Source organism: Genypterus blacodes, unplaced genomic scaffold, assembly GCF_046128005.1.
Source record: "Genypterus blacodes isolate CSIRO-AG114 ecotype Tasmania unplaced genomic scaffold, CSIRO-AGI_Gbla_v1 ptg000112l_1, whole genome shotgun sequence".
NCBI lineage: Eukaryota > Metazoa > Chordata > Actinopteri > Ophidiiformes > Ophidiidae > Genypterus > Genypterus blacodes.
This window is the reverse complement of record NW_027466916.1, coordinates 2,836,634-2,857,463: the sequence shown is the minus strand read 5'-3', so window position 1 is coordinate 2,857,463 and position 20,830 is coordinate 2,836,634. Positions and strand designations below refer to the sequence as shown.

At 47.1% G+C, this 20,830-nt stretch overlaps 1 protein-coding gene and 1 pseudogene across 1 annotated transcript; both read right to left on the bottom strand.

Annotated features, from left to right (window-relative positions):
- Positions 1 to 1,416: 1,416 nt before the first annotated feature.
- Positions 1,417 to 4,068, bottom strand: LOC143009698 (cytochrome P450 1B1 pseudogene; annotated as a pseudogene).
- Positions 4,069 to 5,059: 991 nt separating this feature from the next.
- On the bottom strand, positions 5,060 to 7,762 carry cyp1c1 (cytochrome P450, family 1, subfamily C, polypeptide 1). Its single transcript, XM_076161772.1, has one exon. It carries the CDS (start codon positions 7,507 to 7,509, stop codon positions 5,932 to 5,934), a length of 1,578 nt encoding a protein of 525 aa, XP_076017887.1. The 5' UTR covers positions 7,510 to 7,762; the 3' UTR covers positions 5,060 to 5,931.
- Positions 7,763 to 20,830: the final 13,068 nt, after the last annotated feature.

Genomic DNA, 20,830 nt, shown 5'->3' with positions numbered 1-20,830 from the left:
GATGACAGGATGACAGCCTCTTGTTGTCCGTTTACGAGGGAGGGATCTGTGTTATTGAATTGTCAGGCAGACGTTGTCGTTGCCTTCTGGGGTCAAACTGTCATGAACGTAACGTCAGCCAGAGTTCAGCGTATGTAGTGTACAAAGTGGGACAAACAGAGGGAACACATCGGTGTGGATCTCTGTTCTGGAACCGTGTGCTTTGCGGTGAAATGTTCCTTCATAAGCTTCTTCTTCTCAAAGGCGTTATTTAGCTCCTCTTCTTGCTTTGGATGGCCGTGTTTCTCATCTGTAGCCTTCTGGAATCAGGCCGTGGCTGTGGTGAGCGTGTTGGTGTCGAGGGTGGCGTTGTAGGAACGTTTGGCCCCGATCGGTGGGAAGCATCGGGCCGTTTCCAAGCCAAAGCTCAGACATAATGTTCCGCTGTGTTTCAGCTGATGGCACCGCTCGAGGGCGAACTCGTATCCCCGAATCGCTTCCAAGCACCTCGGCACGTCTTGGGACGTCGCTTGATTAAAGAGCGAGGTCCCGTAAGCTCGCATGTCAGACCTCAAGCAGTGGAGAGGCTGGGGAGGGGAGGGGTTTGGATCGGCGGGGTCACGTCTGCTGCTGGTAGCGGAGGAGCAGTTTTGGAAGGAGAGCTGCGTGGGAGGTCACTCTGCGGCTCTGCGTACGTGCGGAATGTGAATAACCTCAGCGCTCCAAAACTGTCAGACTGTACACTGAGGTTTTCCCCCCCCCCCTCCCCTTTTCCTAAGAAGGAAAACCCGGCAGGTCGAGGGCCTCGGGGGTGTGCGGAGCGGAGCAGGGCTTGAAAGAGAGCCTTTCAGCGCCGCAGATTTCATAGGTGGTTTGGGGGGAAACGGCGGTGGAAACGGAGGAGGTGGAGTTTCTGGGTGTTTGGGGGGAATTGACCCGGTGGTGTCAGAGAGAGAGAGAGAGAGAGAGAGAGAGAGAGAGAGACTAGAACAGTACAGAATGTTTCCAGCCTCCTCCAGACTTTACCCATGATTCCTACGTCTCCTCCTCTGATTCTGTCTGTGCTGTGATTCATGCAAAACTATTCCATCCCATGTAAGTCATACGTACGGATGGAACTAATACGACTGCGTCTCCGGCGAGGTGACTGACGTGATGGAAGCGCGGCAGGTGTGCGGAGGTTTAAGTTGCACAATCGAGGAAAAGTTTCTCTAACGCTGATTTAAAACAGATTGACAGATGTAACATAACGTGACCCACGTTTACGTGTGTGTACATACAGATGAGTTATGATGATGTCAGTGAAACAGGTGAGAGGCGAGTAAATGTACGTGATAATGGTGATGTAATGGTGAAGGGGTTTGGCACCGGGTCAGAACCTGTGACCCAAATGAATGTTTCAGAGGATCTATAAGCAAGAAGAAGCAGAAGCAGAAGTTACAAAACAAAACAAAGTCTTTATTATAGGATCCAGAGCGTCAACCACAGAACACAAGATTGATCCTGAAATCATTTAGCTGAAAATCAGACGAGTATACAGAAATAAAACAGGATAATCAACATTCAATAACAGTAATACATCAGTCACATAGGGATAAGTAGTTATGATCAGAATAGGTGGTTATGCTGCATTAACATGGACGTCTCTTCAGTGCAAACAGAGAGAAATGAGGCCGGATGAAGAAACACTGCCGATTATTCATTTGGGACGAAGAGGCTGGCACAGGATTCCTCCTCCTCATCAGTGAAAAAACCCAAACATTCAAAGTGAAATCAATTCATCACCACCGGTTTATGTTCCAATTTGGTCCGACTAAACTAAATACTCTCGTTTAACTTGTAACAATACTGGCTTGAGATTTATTATAAACTGCGGTCGGGGGGCGGCCGCATCACAGCCAGACACCGTGTTCCTCTGCATGTTACCTCATGCTGCGCAGTCGCTGCTGATATATTTAATATATTTAGGCTTTCACAGTCGCTTTAGGTCGTAATACGCTGAGTTAAATTGCTGAAATGGTTCAGATGTGAGCGACTCTCTGGCTCTAACGGCCGCTTACGGGCTTGTTTTCACTTTTTAACGTGACCTGAACTGAATTTCAAACGTGATAAAGCAGTTTTGAGCAAAGAAATCCCAAATATTGACATTTAATGAGAAATTAGGGTAATAAAAGCTTATGAAAACATTAATATTGACACACACACATACCTTACATTGCATAGTGTGTATTTGTTGGGGGAACTCATCACTCTCTGTGAGTTACTTCTCCTCTGCGCGTGGCACTGATCTTGTAGTCCAAAGGCTTCAGTGTTAAACCGTAGGAGCAGTCCAGAGAAAGTTCTTGACCGGGACTTTTTTCAAAGTTACACTGGTGCAGCAGGATGGCAAAGAACAAATATACTTCTGTTTTGGCAATCTGCTCCCCAATACAGCGTCTCTTCCCTGCTGAGAAGATCATGACGTTGCTGGACAGATCCTTGTCCAGGGAGCCGCTTTCATCCAGGAAGCGTGAGGGGTCAAACATGTGCGGGTCTTTCCACTTCAGGGGGTCATGGTTGACGGACCACTGATTGATAAAGACCACCGTGTCTTTGGGGATGTGGAGGCCGTCGATGGTGACGTCTGAGGTGGTGGAGTGCGGGATGGTGACGGGGACGAAGCTGGTGAAGCGCATGGTCTCGTAGATGAAGGCGTCCACGTAGGCCAAGCTGCTTCTGTCCTCCATAGACGGCAGCCGGTCGCGTCCCACCACTCCGTCTATGAGCTCCTGGAGTTTGGTTTGTATCTCGGGGTGTTTGACCAGCAGCAGGAGAATCCAGTGGAGAGCAGTAGAGATGGTGTCCAGACCCGCACCGATCAGGTCCGACACGGTCCCCTCTGTGTGGGCTTTGGTCAGTCCGTTGTTGCCCTCAGCCTTGTCCATCACCCCGATGATGGCGTCGCTCATGTCCCGCGTCACCTCCGGATCGTACGTCTCTCTGTGCTCCTCCACCTTGTTTTGCACAAACCCAAAGAACTCATTGTTCAAGTTTTTGAAGTTCTTGAAGACACGGCGGACCGGGTTGGGGAACGACTGAAGCCAAGGCATCACGTCCACTAAGCTGCCGGCGCCCACTGTCTCTCCAAACTGGTTCACATTCTGCAACAAGGCTCTGAACTCCAGATCATCATGTCCGTAACGCTTTCCAAAACACAGAGCACAGATCACATTAGCTGCTGCGATCGTCAGCTCGTGTGCAGGGTTAAAAGATTGGCCCTGAGCGCTGAGACCAAGAAAACTCTCCACCAGCTCTGTGGCTTCAGCCACAATTTGTTGCTCAAAGGCTTTCTTGGTCTGACTGTTGGCAGATGAGAAGGCTCTGATCGTTGATTGAGCAATTTTCCTGTGCATCTTCCACTGCTTGCTGTAATTAGTAAAAGTCATGCTGTTCCCCCCTGAGACAAACTGAAAAGACAAAAAGTTTGGTCTGCCTGCAAACTCTGCGCTGTGCTGCACCAGCGCCTCTCGGATCGCTCGGTCTCCATTCAGAACCACGATGTCGCTGCTCCCGAGCCGGATCTGGTACACGTCGCCGTACTGCTTGGCCAACCTGGCGAAGGTGATGTGAGGCATCTGGCCCAGCTGCATGGCGTTGCCCACCACGGGCCAGGCGAAGGGTCCCGGCAGTCTTCTTTTCAGCCTGAGGTTCCTCACCCACAGGCAGGCTTCCAGGCAGAAGAGGAAGATGAAGGAGGCCACCAGAGCCGGCTGGACCTGTCCGCTCCATTCCCTGATGATGCTGCTGCCTTTCACGCCAAACTCAGTGTCCAGTTGGGCCATTTTGTGATCCCTTTGGTATTATCATCCGCTGTATCCAATGGTAGCACAGTTTTCACTTGAAGCGGCCAACATTTCAAAGGGTTCCTTCGTAAACAAGAGTCAAGCGCAACTGATTAGCCTTATCTAGTCTGTTCTACCTTCTTATCATTGACTAAATAAAGCTGTGCTGCAACACACACACACACACAGGCCGTCTCCTCCTCCTCCACAGCAGCCAGTGAGCAGCGTCCGCTCAGGTTGAGTGGCGAGCAGCCGTGCTTCAGATGACCACTTTAGAGCAATGCACAGTCGAGCGTTAACACTTGGCTTATATGTATCTTTAGGGTGGGAGGGGTCAAAGATGATCTCTCCCCTCCCCTTTTGACCACACCCTACAGACCATAAGAGTCCTTAGTCCTACCCGGGCCCCTGTCCAGCAGTGTCCCCTGTAGGATGAGGGAACAGGAGAGCAGCTACTTATTAGGCCCTGCTGCCAAAAGGCACAGATTTACAGGTTTTATAGCCACAGAATCAGACAGAGAGAGTGCAGCTCGCATTAAAAAGATAAACAACGCCAAATAGCGAGTTTAAATCCCAAAGTATATGACTGTATGAACCTCTGTAACTTAGGAAGAACATATACGGGAAGGAGAAGAGGCTCAACTGGAGTTCATTTGCTGTTTGTACCTTCCTATAGACTTTCCGTTGTTATTTTAAACAGGATTTTTCTGTAGTTCACAGCCAAACTCTTAATTATAAACACAAAGGCAACGGCTTTCAGAATATTACAAAGAAATTTATGGGTTTCATATCCAAACACTGAAACAGATCCAAGGGGCAACACTTCTTTATTACATTCCTCGGAAAACATTTAGAATATATACAGTATATAAAGGCTTAATGTGAGGTGAGATCCCTTTAAACACCTTAGCTCAGATAATGGAGCTGTAAGAAGCTCCAGAAAAAGAATCTTAATAACTTGAGAGTTTGGTTTTAATGACGTTTTGCCATAATTCCTGCAGCCTGGAGCGTTCTATATTTAGAAAGCTTGAGGACTGAGTGATGCCACATGTCACAGTGTCGACTTGGCTCCCTCAGCTTTGACAACGCTGATACTTAAACACACAGACATGAGTGACTAGTTTAGCCTATTAAACCTGTGTGTGTGTGTGTGATAACCTGAACTCCAAATTCTGTTCCTGAAAAGTGCTTTAGGGGAAGAGAAACTTGATCTCAGACACACACACACACACACACACACAGAGTCACAGATACAAAAAGACCATCGACAGTTCACTTTATTCATGTCAGATATAGCTTATTCTTCTAATCGTACAGAGTAAAGACATTGGTATTTGCTGATTGTTTGTGTTGGCTGATGAAACATTCAAGGTTTGCTGTAGTTCAACATGTCACATTGACAGAAACAGAGCTGCAGTGACGTCCACATAGCTTGAAAAGGTTACATGTAAACTCTCTATTCTCTATCTGTATGGTGTGTGTGTGTGTGTTTCCTATGGGCTGTAGCTGCATGGTAATACTGAACCCTGGGCACAGTAACGTTTGCGATGCCTTCATGGTCTAGCCAAACCTGTGGATGCTGTGTTTAATGTGTTCATACATTTTGAGTACAGTAGATAGTGAAGTACATTACAATCTAATACATTTACTGTAATACCTGAAATATAAAATCATACAAAATTGTTTGTAATTGCTTTATGTGGCAAGTCTAAAATATCCTTTACACATATCAATGAAGATCAAAAAAGACATCAAGTAACTTCATTGACATTGGTACATATAAACAAGCGTTTCATGTACAGTTTGATAAAGTGGGCGTGTCTACTTCCTGTACACTCTCACACATGTATACACAGGATAGTGGAAGTACAATGAGCTCAGAATTACACAGTCATATATAAAATCTGGTCAAGTATAGAGTACTTTGTGTAGCACAGATATATCCCCAAACCCAGAATCCATCATATTTCAAACATAGACTGTGGGACATCATCATTAAATATTAAATATGAAATTACTCATACAGTAGCATGGTACAGGTATTTGCGATACTCACTGTTTAATGTCATAGGAGGGGGGGCGTGTGAAGTCGTTTCTGGCCTTGAGTCACAGTTTTGGGGGCTTGTTGAGTTCATGCCGGGGAAACTAAGCCGAGCAGCTTCCCCCTGAGCTTGGCGCTGACTCTGAACTGGATGGGCTTCAGTGTGAGCCCGTAGGAGCAGTCCAGAGTGAGCGGCTCGGATGGGTCTCTCTCAACGCCGCACTGATGGAGCAGGACGGCCGTGAAGAGGAACATTTCTACTTTGGCGATCTGGTTGCCGATACATCGCCTTTTCCCTGTGGAGAAGATCATGACGCTGCTGGTTGTGTCTCTATCCAGGGAGCCGCTTTCATCCAGGAAGCGCGAGGGGTCAAAGATGTGCGGGTCTTTCCACTTTAGGGGGTCGTGGTTGACGGACCACTGGTTGATGAAGACCACCGTGTCTTTGGGGATGTGGAGGCCTTCGATGGTGACGTCTGAGGTGGTGGAGTGTGGGATGGTGAGAGGGACGAAGCTGGTGAAGCGCATGGTCTCGTAGATGAAGGCGTCCACGTAGGCCAAGCTGCTTCTGTCCTCCACAGATGGCAGCCGGTCGCGTCCCACCACTTTGTCTATGAGATCCTGGAGTTTGGTCTGGATGTCAGGGTGTCGGGCCAGAAGCAGCAGAATCCACTGCATGGCGGTCGACACGGTGTCTTGACCCGCGCCGATCAGATCTGTCACTGTCGATTCTGCAAACTCTTTGGTCAGCCCGCAGTCCTTCCCGTGGTCGATGGCGTTGATGATGGCGTCGCTCATGTCCCGGGTCACATCGGGGTCAAAGGACTCTCTGTGCTCCAACACTTTGTCTTTGACGAAAGCGAAAAATTCTTCATTGAGGTACTTGAAGTTCTCGTAGATGCTGCGGACGGGGTTAGGAAAGGACTGGAGCCAGGGCATCACGTCCACCAAGCTACCTGCGCCCACCGTCTCTCCAAACTTGTCCAGCTTTTTCAACAGGGACCTGAACTCGATGTCGTCGTGCCCGTATCGCTTCCCAAAGCACAGGGCGCACATCACGTTGGCAGCGGCCACCGTAAATTCATGGGCCGGGTCAAAGTACCGTCCGTCTGCGCTCTGGCGTAGAAACACTCGCACCAGGTCCATGGCCTCGGCCACCACGTGCTGCTCAAAGACTTTTTTGGTCTGACTGTTTAAAGAGGAAAACGCTCGGATGCTGGTCTGAGCAACTTTCCTGTGCATTTTCCACTGTTTGCTGTAATTAGTAAATGTCACACTCCTGCCTCCAGAGATCATCTGGAAAGAGCCAAAGTTTGGTCTGCCTGCAAACTCTATGCTGTGCTGCAGCAGCGCCTGGCGGATGGCCCGGTCCCCGTTGAGAACCACGATGTCGCTGCAGCCCAGTCGGATCTGGTACACGTTGCCGTACTTCTTGGCCAACCTGGCGAAGGTGATGTGAGGCATCTGGCCCAGCTGCATGGCGTTGCCGACCACAGGCCAGGCGAAGGGTCCCGGCAGTCTTCTCTTCAGCCTGAGGTTCCTCACCCACAGGCAGGCTTCCAGGCAGAAGAGGAAGATGAAGGAGGCCACCAGAGCCGGCTGGACCTGTCCGCTCCATTCCCTGATGATGCTGCTGCCTTTCACGCCAAACTCAGTGTCCAGTGCCATTCGGACAAAGTTTGAAAGAAAGGGGAAAAATGAAAAAAAACTTTCAGATTCTGGTCAGTGTCTTTGCCTTAAGGATAAAAAAAATCAATATTGCTGTTGTACATCCATAGCAGATGAGATGAGATGAAAATGTCAAATCTGATCATCAGATGTCACAGATGTCATACTGATCATTTAGGAGGTCAAGCAAAACAACTGATTCATTGAGTGAATTTAGGTGAAGTTTTGCCTTTTGCAGGTTTTTAAAGGAAGATTTAAGGCTTAAGTGGCCGGTTGTTCTCCTCAGCGGGGTCTTATATGTGAGCTGATGGTGGGCGGAGCTCTGGACGCCTCCTCACTCCTCCCATCGTGTCGCCCCGCAGACCCTCGCGCTCACTCCGCACACCGCGGAGGCGCGCGCATGTGAGCGGCAGCTGGAGCGCACAGCGGCGGTGTGAGCGCAGACACTCGCTCCGCGCGGAAACGTTTCGACCGCCGCCGCGTCGCAAACGCGTCGAGCCGATCTGCGTTAATAACTGCGAGCCCGGATGACAACTATTCCTATTTCTATGACGTCATCGACATTCTGGCTTTGGGAGACTTTGCCGCTGCGCACCGTAAATTCCCTTCAGGTATAATGACTATAATTGATCCTCGTAAAGCTTCGTTTAGACTCTGATTCTTGCACTTAAATGCGTTATTTGTGATTAAAGTTCTGAATTGAAGGAGATACGCTCTATGTGCTTCATTACGTCATATCTGTAAATATCGACTTAAATAAGCCTTACAAGCCCCTCAATCTGTATTTATTATACAGTGTAATATTACAAAGTATGCATTTAACACATTTGTGTATCAAATATTAAGTGAAAGGCCAACTCCAAAGACCTTTAGAAAATGTAATTTAAGTATATCTGAATAGTAATAATCTTATTTAACTTCATAATAATAAAACAATAGATTAATAAACTAAACTTGTGTGGTTTCAAGAAATTAAATCACAAAGATAAAACTGAAAATCTGTCATAGAAAAAGATAGATAGATAGATAGATAGATAGATAGATAGATAGATAGATAGATAGATAGATAGATAGATAGATCGATCTGCTGCTTTCGTTTCCCTCAGGCTGAACGTGTTCCTCCACTTTGCGGCAGAGAAGATTTGTTCCCTGTTTTCCCACCAGCTGTAAAGTTTATTTTTGCAGGGAGGTAATGACCCTAATTGGAGGTATAAAACATTTCCGAAGCCGAGCAACTAAGTCAGAGGGACAGAAACTTTACCGTCACACAGGCACAGGATCACTCATCGCTCATTATCAGAAGGAGCCGAGGAGGAAGAGGAGGAGGGGCTGTGTGGAGGAGCAGGGTGCCAACTCTGAGTGTCAAACATTATATCCAACTGATTTGCTAAACATCAAACACTCTGTGACATGCACATAGTTTTAAATGGTGCTTAACTTGAAGTCACTTAAAGTTGTGACACACACATGATTATGTTTGTGTGTTCCCCCATAAAGTTTAACAGCCCGTTGCATCTAATTGCTTCTGTGACACTGGAAGCTTTTATAACCCTCACATGAAGTCACAGCAGTAAGAACAAATGTAAAATCACTTTTTCAACCCAACACTTCTGAGGTCTGAGGTAAAACCTGAAACGCTCAGTGTTGTGAAATCAAACAAAAAGGCAACAATAACATCACATAACGTCACATCTAGAACAATATTGCCTTTGAGAGCTCTGTGTGGATGTAGAGCGGCGTGCTGGTTCTGAGCTCTGCTCTGCCTGAGAGCTGTTTGTCTTGAGAAATGTGGCGTGGCTGAGCACCAAAGCCCCCAGAATGATTCCTCGGTTAACCAGAGACATAGCAATGTCCTCCAGTACGCGGCTTTCACTGGGGATGACTGTCTTCGCTCTGTTGTTCCTATAGGGGGAATCCTTCTCTGGGTGCAATGTGACACCCTAAGTGCACCCTCCCCCCCCCCCCCCCCCCTCCCTCCCTCCACCTCCTTGCCTGAGTCTGCTCCTCATACACATGTGGCCACTCGCATCCCCATCACGCTAATTAGAGCCAGGTTTGTGGCGGCGGTCTTGTGTGTGTGTGTGCGTGCGTGGGAGGGGGTGGGGCAGTGTGTGCGTGTGTTGCGTGTGGCTGCCGTGTTTGCCTGTGATTACCCCTCGTAACCTGGCTGTGAAAGGTTGGCCCTGACCCCGCGCTGACTCTGGCTGAGAGGGGGGGGGGAGGAGGAGGAGGAGGGCTATATGCCACCGCATGTAATGTGCTGGCGGGTGGGCGAGGACTGTGTGGAGACAGGACCAATGGTAGACCATGGCTGCCCCGGCTCTGGAGCTAATCATTGTTTACTAGTCTCATTTCCACTTCTCAGTGAGCTACTGTCACGCACAGCACCGACAGGGAGGAAGCAAGAGGGGAGGGGAGAGGGAGGGGGGGGTCGGTGGGCTGTGGGGGAGTGGGGGTCTGCGGTGGAGAGGAAAGCCAGGGGTCCAACAGGCAGTTGGGGAGCTGGTGGGACTTAGGGAAAGAGAAGAGCGGAGGGAACGCTGGAATCTGAGTGTAGATTAGAGTTTCTCAGTCGAGGGAACAAAGGTGAGCCAAGACCAAGGAAGCTGCGGCCAAAAACAACCCAGACCAACCAGTAAACACACACACGCACACACGCACACCGACACAAACATCTCCTGGGCCAGCGCCATCGCAGGCAGCCAGGAGGTAACCACCGGACGTTGCTGGTTAGAGACGGTGGTGTTTGAAATGAGAGCATTTACCCTCACCAGACCACAATAGGGGAAAGAGAGATACTCGGAAAAAATCGTCAATGTCCGCTTAGATTGTTGTTTGTGGGGTAAAAAAAAAAAAGACGAAGAAGAAGAAGAGAACCCACAGGCTTGACTGGTGGATAATGCGGCGCATGTGAGGAGTATTGTTCCGTTTGCCCCTCAATGAAATTATATCACTTTCAAACATAGAGATTAGCTCTGGAGGCGGACCGGTCATCCCGTGCGTGTTGTTGATTATGTTAAAATGCGAAATGGAGCTGAATCCAGTTTGCGGAGGGCTTTGCTTGAAATAAAGGACAATGTCTGTTCTTCTTTCTCTCCCCGTCTGGAAACACCGGCTTGTTTTCATATAAGACCAGGCAAGGTGGAACGTACGGCACAATGTAGGGACGACCTGCAGCTGTGGATCATCCAACACGAGACAATTGGTATGTATGTCTTCCATAGCTGAAGGCGAAATGTTTCCGCGGTTACAGCGTGAAAATGGAGGATTTTATGTGTAATTTTTAACCCGAGCAAAATATCATCCAACACTTTTATGTGGCCCTCAGCAGGAACACATGCAGGGTGGACTTTGGAGGAATCAGAGAGAACTTCGCAACTTTCTTCTCAACTATAAAACCTCAGTCCTTCACTATTAATAGTAACTTTTCAAGCCTTTTAAGCCTATTTTTGGCAGTGTGATCCCCGTCCTCCTCATTGTGTGCAGGAGCCCAGTGTAATGTACAGTATCAGGATATTTGCTCCTGATCCCGGGGAGTTTGTGCGTGCTAGAGGAGGGGGAATGGGGATGAGCTTGCGTGCCACGCCGGCCTGGCGTGCGCGCAAGCTCGGTCATTGAACTCCAGCTTCCCCAGGGAGCAGGAGGAGGTGGGGAAGGGGAGGAGAAGGAGGAGGGAGGAGGGAGGAGGAGGAGGGGGGTACTAAGAGATTAAAATGAGACGAGGGAGAAAGCACAAGTAGAAATGGCTTCCAGATGACCCCGACTGCGTGCAGCTCATCAAAGTCAGGCCAAGATATCAGTAAGACGCAGTTCAGTTCCTACCTTCTGCCTGATCCATAAGGAAAGAAGTGCAGGAACTGTGCAAAAAGCATTGAGAACACGGAAAAGGAGTTTATTTATTTACAATACCGTCCTACCATCCATCTTGTGCTAAATGTGTGATTTCCCCGTCCTGAAGTTTCAGTGTAGAGCCGGACGCTGCGTTTCGTAAACGTCAGATCATAACATCTGTCATCCATCATCCGTGAAACGCAAACCTTTGTTACTTTTAAGGCTTATAGGCTTTATGGTGGTGAGAGACAGGAAAGATGACAGCTTTACGTTAAGAGTTCCTCCTGACCTTTGACCCCAAGCTACCGGAATACACCTCAGATTTACGCTCAGGTCTCCACCAGGTTCAACCCTTAGATTCTTGACAGTGTCCATAAAGTGTTTTTTTTTACTCTGTAGAGATTTAGAATCCCAATTCAGCCATAATCTCCACAATGAAGTTTAAAGCATCTGTTTCAATCAGCAGCAACAACACATCGTCTACACAATAAAATGCTTCAATTCCCACCTGAAGTCCATAAATCACCCAAAAAATATACAGTTAAACCTGCCTTTTGGAGTTGTTTGCACTAGAAATGTACCATGTTTAAGTGATCATATTAGATTAACACGCTTTTTGAAGTATTGCAGTAATACTGAGTCCATTTTAGTTTGGTTTGGCAGATTTTAACAGTAACTGTGAGGAGATTTCACAAGAGTCGGGCAACTTTCTATCTGCCGTCCCTGACCTAGTTTCATTCTAGGTTACTCCGAATTTTAAAAACCAAATAAAAAAGGAGCACTCACACGCACACGGGCAGAGGGCGACCTTCAGATGTAGGTTACACAAATACTACACAATGACTCGAAGGACACGAACCGCCAAGTTAAAATAACAGGATGACAGCGAGATCGGACCCTCTAATTTAGCTACAGACGTGTTTAACTGAACTGAACAGAGTGAGATTGGCGTGTGTTGCGTGCTCTATTTGCAAACATATAGGAAGCATATAGTATGTGGCACCTTGAGTTCAGCTTGAATCACAAACGTCTACTGAGGAACAAAATACTGCGTTTGTGTATATGATTAAGTTTTCCCTGCTCAGGAGCCGTGGGAGATACTGGCTTTATTGTTCCAGAGCTTTTACAGTCGTTTTGGGACAAAACCCGAAGTGATTTTCCAGAGCTACAGCACACATGCACACACATACACGTACCAACACACACACACGGTCTCTTAGCCCCTCCCCGCTTCCTCCTAATAACAATTCAATCATTACAATGATTTCAGAATTATTTGTACAACATCCATAGTCCATGTGTTTAGTCTATAGTGCCTATTTTTGCACGTTGACTTTGATTTGTTAGTAAAACAAGTGGCTCCACAGCTCACAGTAAAGTCCTCTGCATTCGTTTTTGAAGGTGCATCTGAACAGAACAGTGTTAAATGACAAATGTCAAATCTCGAGGATAGAAAGACAGAGAGAGTCCAGACTCGTGCCAGTCTGTCTGGGATGTGCAGGTTATTCAGGGTAAAGGCAGTTTCCTTGCGCTTGCGGTCACATCATCGCTCTCCTGAGATCTTGAAGACCTTAAGAATGTGTAATACCTTCTGCTCATGGCAGAGAAGAAAAATGAGAGGTTGATAGCAAAATAATTTATTCTTGCAGTGTAAGAAGTCTAAGCACTAAACAATTAGTATTTCCTCCACCATTAAACTTGGAATTGGTTAACCATGCAAACGTTGTGTCTCGTGATACCATCAGATCATCTGTAGAACATCTGCTGAATGTGCTGTAATGAGACCTGGAGTGATGTTGTTCTTCTTTGGACACAAAACAGGATGTTGTTGCTTTTTCTCTAGACGTTTTTTTCGTGACTCACTATTTTATGAGTTGTTTTGTCTCTGACATGTTCAGATACAGGCCGTCCCAGGCTGAGATGCTCGCAGGTGGTGGAGGCCGAGTCAGTGGGGGGACGAGGGGCACAGGCTCAGTCACAGACGCGCTGAACATGACGTGCAGTGTGGATACTACCAGCGGGTCGCTCTTCTCATTGTGTAATTGGGCGGATAATGTTCCGTGATTTCCCCTCTTTTTGGCACCTCCGTATGTTCCGCTTGAACAGTTGGGTGCGTTTTAGTATCCTGAAAATGAAGCCGGGTCATGGAGCGGTCGGTTTACCCCCCTTCGCTGCTCCACTTCTTCAGATGGACCAATGGTTTTGTCAGAATGCTGGGGCGGAGGGCAGAGTTCAGTCACTGTCCTAGGCCCTACACTACTGTCTGTCTGTCTGTCTGTGTGTGTGTGTGGGTGTGTCATCTTATTGCATCACTAGGGCTGGAAAATGGATGTTCTCTTCTGGAAATACATATTAAATCACCAGAGTCGGACAGGAGAATAAAATATGATCCAGAATGAAAACAAGAAGAAAATTATATATATAAAAGCCCAAGGACTTTGTGTACCAAAGAGGGAACAAACAGTACTATGAGCGAAGTGTGAAATCAGTGTGTGGGTGGCCCTATGGTGTGTTTTATGTACCGCATGCACGCCCCATTTGCACACCACAGCCCCTCTGTATCTAAGAGTGTAAATTGTGAGGTAATGAAACCAGAATCCCTGCCAAGACCAGCAAATTCATGTAAAAACATTTTAGAAAACTTTTTTAGAAATATGGAATGCAGATATTTAGGTGTCGTATTCCTGTGTAGTCACGTATTACACGACTACACATATAATCTAGGTTGAGTAATCTGATTATGGCGTTTACAGGCTGTTCGGTTTCAGCGCTGCCTTTGCTGGTTTGACAGGTTCAAATGTATACGTTAAGCTTCGCGTCTTTCCACTTTCACATGTACTGCACGTATAGTTAATAGGCTCTTTACTGCGTTTGTGAAGAGCAGAGATTTGTGGAAAAGCTGCTGAAGTGTTTACAAGTGTCCATAAATTCAGAAACAGGGAGGTTAGTGCAGCTGAGAGCAAGCTGACGTAAAATAACTCCGAGATTGTTGGAGAAGATACAACTCCCTCATGCTCTCCCAAACGTGTTATATCCAGCTTTAGGTGACGATGGCCCTGACTGCTTTATATTTCCAGGGATGAAACATTCTGTCAGAGAGCATTTTGGCGCTGCAGAAAGGCAGAGTGCAGCCCCGAAAAGGTTTATTTAATATGCTCAGCGCCGCCCTTCAGACATTTTGTTCTCGTGTTATGATATCTAGGCAACACAGGCAATTATAAAGAATATCAAACAGCGTCTTCCTAACAAACTACTCCCAGATCGCTCCTCTGTTTAGATTTCCTGCTTTTCTTGTTGTGGCTGGCTGCTGTTAGTTCGCTTTAGCAACGGAGGTTTACTGTTTTCGTGTCGGAGAAACACAAGAAACACATGAAACGTCCGGTGGTTAATTTGCTCCCCACTCCAAGCTGCTGCCTCCATTATTAAGATGAGGCTTCGCAGAAACGGAACAAAAGACTTTGATATTTCATTTTCTGCTATAATAACATTCAGTCTGGGCACAGAAGCATTTTACTACCTAGCATATGCTGCTAACATGGCCTCCTCACCACGTAGCATGAGAGCTAGCCCCTAAACTGCTAACCTGACTCTCCATCTTCCCCACATTCTCTGGCTAGACCCCAAGCTGTGCCTCTGTGTTTACAAAACCTCAGGCACGGAGACCGACCACGTGTGTGTGTAATGTCTCCGAGCTTCACCTGGCCGTGCGAGCATTGCTAGCTGGCAGCTGACAACTTGATAGCTAGCGTGCAAGCGTGTTTGGGTAGCTACCTTGTTTGATAGCAGGCTAGTTAACATTAACTGAATCAGTGTTTTGTATGATTTTGTATGATTTGTAACAGTTGTGATGGAAAACTCCACTCTGAAGTCAGCCTGCTGTTTGACAAAAGGTCCATAGTTGACACAGAATTTGTAAAACTGCTGTTTTATTCCCATTAGGAATGATGGACTTCTGCGTTACCAAGCCAAAAACACGTGAAGACGTGCAGGCTGAAAGTTTCATATGACAATGAAGATGTTTCATCCCTTTCTCATCGCGTTCAGATGCTCCTCTCAGTGGAGTTTGTCTATATAAGGCCTGTTCCTTTCAGCACTAGACACTTTTAAGTGGGAATGTAAACACATATCTGTTAGCAGGCTAATGGCCATCAGCACACATGTTGAGAGGAGAGAATGTCTGCACTTAAGACCAAATCGTCTAGTGTCCATCACTTCTATTGAAATGTATCTTTGACCAAGAGTATGTGGATCTCTCCCCCTCCTCCCCCTCCTGCCCCTTCTCACCCTCCTCATCCTGTCATTGCAGCTTCCTTTCAGGGACACAGTCATTTACTTGTTCTCCTATTGAACTAATTTCTTCTGTGAAGCGCCTGAAGTAAAATAATAAACAGAGGGAGAATTATATGTTAAACAATCAGTTAAGAGACATTCGGGGGGGGGGGGGGGGTGTATTTCTTTTCACAGCTTTTTAATGGAGTTCTGCGGGTTGTGTTTGCTGGAGCGAGGGACTCCATGTCGCCCTGTGCTTCATAGAGGATGATATGCCTTTTCCTCCCCATTGGATATGCTTCGGTACTTCATTGACATTATTACAGAAAACCTCAGGGAGGAACTGCATTCGAGGCAGATGTGAGGACCGAAACCCACATTTGGTGAAGAATACAGACATGGCCAAAAAATTAAGGTCACATGTTGTTCTTTTGTGTAATACAATTTGTCATTAAAGGTCTTTTAAGGTTGATCAAACCCCTTGTAGTCAAAACAATATATTTAAAACTATCAAAGCTGTATCCCTTAATTGCAGTAATTCACAATTCTTTTCAAAGTGTATATTATGTTATCTGATTTAGAATAACTACACGAGCGGTGATGTTATCTGAGACGTGTTTTTCGAAGCTCCCCGTGGTGGCAGACCCAGACACAAATAACCTCAAAGCGTGACCTCCTTCCTCGGTCCTCCTGCTCCTCATCCTAGTTGCGGCCACTGCGAAGGTGATACATTTCTCAATCCCGCTGTCTTTGCAGAGAGGAGTGTGGGCCGCCTCGCTACCCAAATAGTTTAAGAGAGAAACGTGTCGGAGGAATCCCTGGCGCAGAATGTATTCCATATGCTGTGTGAGGCTGAGAGGCACCCCTTACCTCACATCTGGCACGGACCACCTAAGCTCACTGACACGTTCCTCCTCAGACCATCAGACCGACTGCTCTCATTGGAAGGAGTTCAGCCTCATCAATGGTCCCTTCTGGCTTTGATGTGTGTTTGTTGTAAGATAAAGGGCAGCGGGTTTATCTAGAGACACAATGCACTGCACCACTACTACTGGAAAATCCTTTGCATTGTGTGTGTTTGTAGGATGGTGGTGATCCTATGGGTTTTCAGTTTTACTTTCCAAAGCCTGCAGACAAACATTCCAATTGTCCCTCGGTGTGAATTTGTCAGTCTGTCCATGATGTTTGCTTGAGATTCTGCTAATGAATGCTGGGATACGTTCCAGTTCCATCACCGGGTAAAGAAAATAGATGAATGGATGCAAATATCTGATTTCTTGCAGCCACTGTGGACTTAGAATCACAGGAGAGATACACGATACGTCTCCTTATGAAAACACAGCAGTAAAATGAGATTAGAGGGAATATCAAGGGAAGTGGACTGAGAATTATTTGGTCCCAGACGGATGGTTTTACCTCATGTTACTATCAACGTTAAGCTTTTTCCTGAAGGTTAATTAAGGACGCTGTTAGTTTGAGATCTGTGATAAACCAGACAGCTGAGGTTTGACTACTCTGATTGTTTTGCGTCCTCAGCTACAAAGACGAGCAGCGTTTCTGCTCTCTGAAGGGAAGAGAGGATGACTCATCTCTCCTCTCACCTCTTTTGCTCCCTCGCTTTATTGCCTCCCCTTCAGTCCTAATTTAGGATGATGGGGTGGCTGTTGCATGACAAGACAAACGTCTGGGGCCTGCGTGAGAAGCCGGCTGGCTCGCACTGGGCTTGTTTTCTTTGCGTGACCATGTCCCTCCCTCTGTCTCTCCTGGCACCTCCTGCCCACCCCCCTCAGCTCCCCGACCCCCCGACCCCTTTCATGCCCTCGTTAGCTGGCCTGTTGCTGGTTTATTTGCTTTGGCCGGCCGCCCGTGTGAGAGGCACATTCTGACCAGGCTCAGGGAAAGGTCATCTTTGAGTCGACCAACAGCAGAGGTGTTGGTGGGGCTATTGTGTGTGCAAAAGAGGCGGGGTGGGCTGGTGATGTATGGTTGTGTGGTGCTTGTGCCTGTGCGTGTGTGTAGCTGGTTATAGCTGAGTGTGTGTGACCTCTCTGCCTGGTCAAAGGGAAATATGCCCAGTGTATCTGTTGTGGTAGAATGACACAGGCAGGTCACTCAGAGTTTCCTGTCCCCAGCTGCCATACAAACATAGAGAATGGCAGAATGAGGACCGTGGCAGTGTGTGTGTGTGCGTGCGTGTGTGTGTGTGTGTGTGTGTGTGTGTGTGTGTGTGTGTGTGTGTGTGTGGAGATCTCACTTGTTCTCACTGATGTAATGAAACAAGTGCTCACGCTAACACTGATTGTCTCCTCGCATTCTCACACATACAAAATTCGAAGCAGGGCTCGTGTCAGAAACGTTCTTCAGCACTGTGAAAATAAAATAGGGACAAAAATGTGTCACATAATTGCTAAATTATTGATAGATCATAACAAGTTACAGCTTCATCAATTGAATTGTTTTCCCCACTTTTATTCATTTTATTGCGTGGGAGGCTAACGTATTCTCCCTTCATTCTGCCCTCCTGCATGCTGGTACTTCGACCAACCAGTAGGTTGATTAAGGAGATTAAGGGTGTACCGCAAAGTAAACAACAAAAGACCAAAAGCAAAGGTGAGCTGAAGATGTGGACCTTATGACTTTAAACTTTGCCTCTCTTCCACTTTTACTGTAGGGAAATTGGTTTAAAAACAAAGCTGCTCACCAACGGAAACCCCATGTAAGTGTGAGTGCAGCCATCATGGAAAGGATTTGGGCTGCAACAGCTACATGAATGAAGAATTGACACTGAGAGCAGGAGGGACCAGCACAGGAGTACATGTGGTCCTAATTCTGAGGATCCAGGCCGTGTTTCACTCGCTGTGTTGACTTTGCTCCCCACAGTGTTTAGTTCACTATCATTACCCCGACACAACATCACAACGAGATTGGACTGGCGCTCAAAAGGTACCATAGAAGAAGACAGTGGAGTATTTTCCCAGATTAACACACACAGAGCTACACACTAACATACATGTAACACATGAGCGTCGGTGGAGAAGCTGGGAAACCCGCCTGACGTCACTTCCCACTAATCCTATAAATCGGAGAAGAGACGCGGTGAACAGCAGCGAGACGAGGCCCATAAATCCAGCGGGATGTCAGGACGTATGTTCCAGATTAACCTCTGCCGCTGTCTCATGCGATACCTCGGCTGGGATGGAATCTCCCGAGCTGTCTGGTGTCTTGCGTGCTGGAAGTCGTGCTTTGCCTGTAAACACAGACACCACATTTCTGACCAGGAGCGAGAGAAGACAAAGGAGACAAACCGTGCCAGCCTGCGCTTTGGTTTCTGACTCAATATACCTCAAAGATTCTTCCAGCACACAGTTACGAAATGTCACTTCAGTCCTGACCGGCGGCGGGCAGCATCAGAAGAATGAAATCCATGTTTCATTGCGAGAGCGGAATGGACACATTCAAAGAAGCATATTAAGAAGATTTATTCCTTCCAAATGATCACTCATCAAACTCCAATTATGCGGTTTATCCAGTATCACTGTGAGAGAGCAGAGCCCACATGTTTGGACTAAACCCCGAGCCACATCTTAATGTTCTGAGACGTCCATGAATGACAAAAGACATTAAAAATAAGCCTTGGAGAAGATAAAAAAACTTCCTCTGCCTCTCCAAGAAACAAACAATTCTGCTGGTGCTCGACATTAAACTGCCACTAACCCAAACACAAACACACGGATACAAACAGGATTTGATTACGACTGGCACGAGAAGCCAAGCGTCCCCGGTCTCTCTCTCCTCATGTGATCTCAGTTCATTTATTTACTCAGGAGGACATATTCTCACACTTGGTCGTGTAAAGGAAAACACTTTGTATGGAGCGTCTGTGGTTCAGTCTGCGGAGGGAGACAGGAAGCAGACAGAGTGTATCACGCTTCAGCAACAGTGTGGCTGCACTGAAATCAGATTCCTGTGGACTCAGAGGATGTATTCATAACATAGAATCATACACACATGTATGTATGCAGAGAAAACACACACATACACACTCTATCTCTTCCCCCTAGGGTTGTCACACACTTCACTGCAGCCCCTATAGTTGATTTAATGAAAGTGTCCAGCAAAGCATCCAAACCTTTATTTTCTACCTGTGCAGACATCATAATGCAGCAGTATTGATGAAGTGGTTGAGTCCTTCCCTCCTGCAAAGTCTTCATCAATGTGGGAAACTTCAGTGTGAATTTTAAAGGCCGTGCAGCTGCCAAGGCAACAGCGAGCAGACCGGGCTCAGTATGAGAGGATCCAGGCAGCTTTAGCCTGTTAACCGAAGGCTTTCATGTCTTTATCGCGCGGGACCAAACTGGTAGTTATGAGGTCTGTTTAAATCCTCCTCCAATGAGGAAACACTTTAGAGCCAAACGCTGGCAGCTGTGCCGTCTAAAGGAGAGTCGCAGTCTGTACGGGAGTAATACGGGGAAATTACTGAGGAAAGCTGCAGGATTAATCGCAGGTGTGATCAATATTTATGTGAAAATTACACAGGCTGACACTGGATTTGACTCATTCAGCCTGATCATAAAGCTCAAACAGCCGCAGAGCGCCACTGAAAGTAAAGTAACATGGTTTATTATTCCTGTTTGTTTATATCCAGAAATTATCTGTGTTGTCTGTTTGTTTGTCGACAGGATTACTCACAAAGATATGAACTGATTTTCATGAAACTAGAATCATGGGACATTATCGGAGGACTGCTGGGCCTTGGTGGAGGTATGCAGTGTGATTGATCTTACCTTGCACGCTCAAAATGTGCAACAAAACCATTTATTGTGACAGTGTGATGATGCAAATGATGCTAAGTGACGGACGGATAGGAATGTGTGAGAGTTGTTATCGGGTGATCCATGCAGCGGCGAGTGAGTGAGTGATGAGCAGCTGCTGCGGGGTCACGGGGGGACACCGGTTACGTGACACGGCTGAGGCGGGGGGTGAGTGATCCTCCTCCCCCCTGCTGCCGAACATGACGTGAGAAACAGAGTCAGGCAACTTTAGGGAGGAGAAGCTTGAAATCCGGAGGTCGCTCAGGCAGGTCACGCTCACCCTCGCCCCCCTCCCCTCCCCTCTCCTCTCCCCTCCCTTCCCTCTCCTCTGTGTCCCCTCTTAACCTGCCGTCCTCACCACAGTCTGAAGAAACTGACGAAAGCTGCTGTAAACAGTCAAGACAGACGTA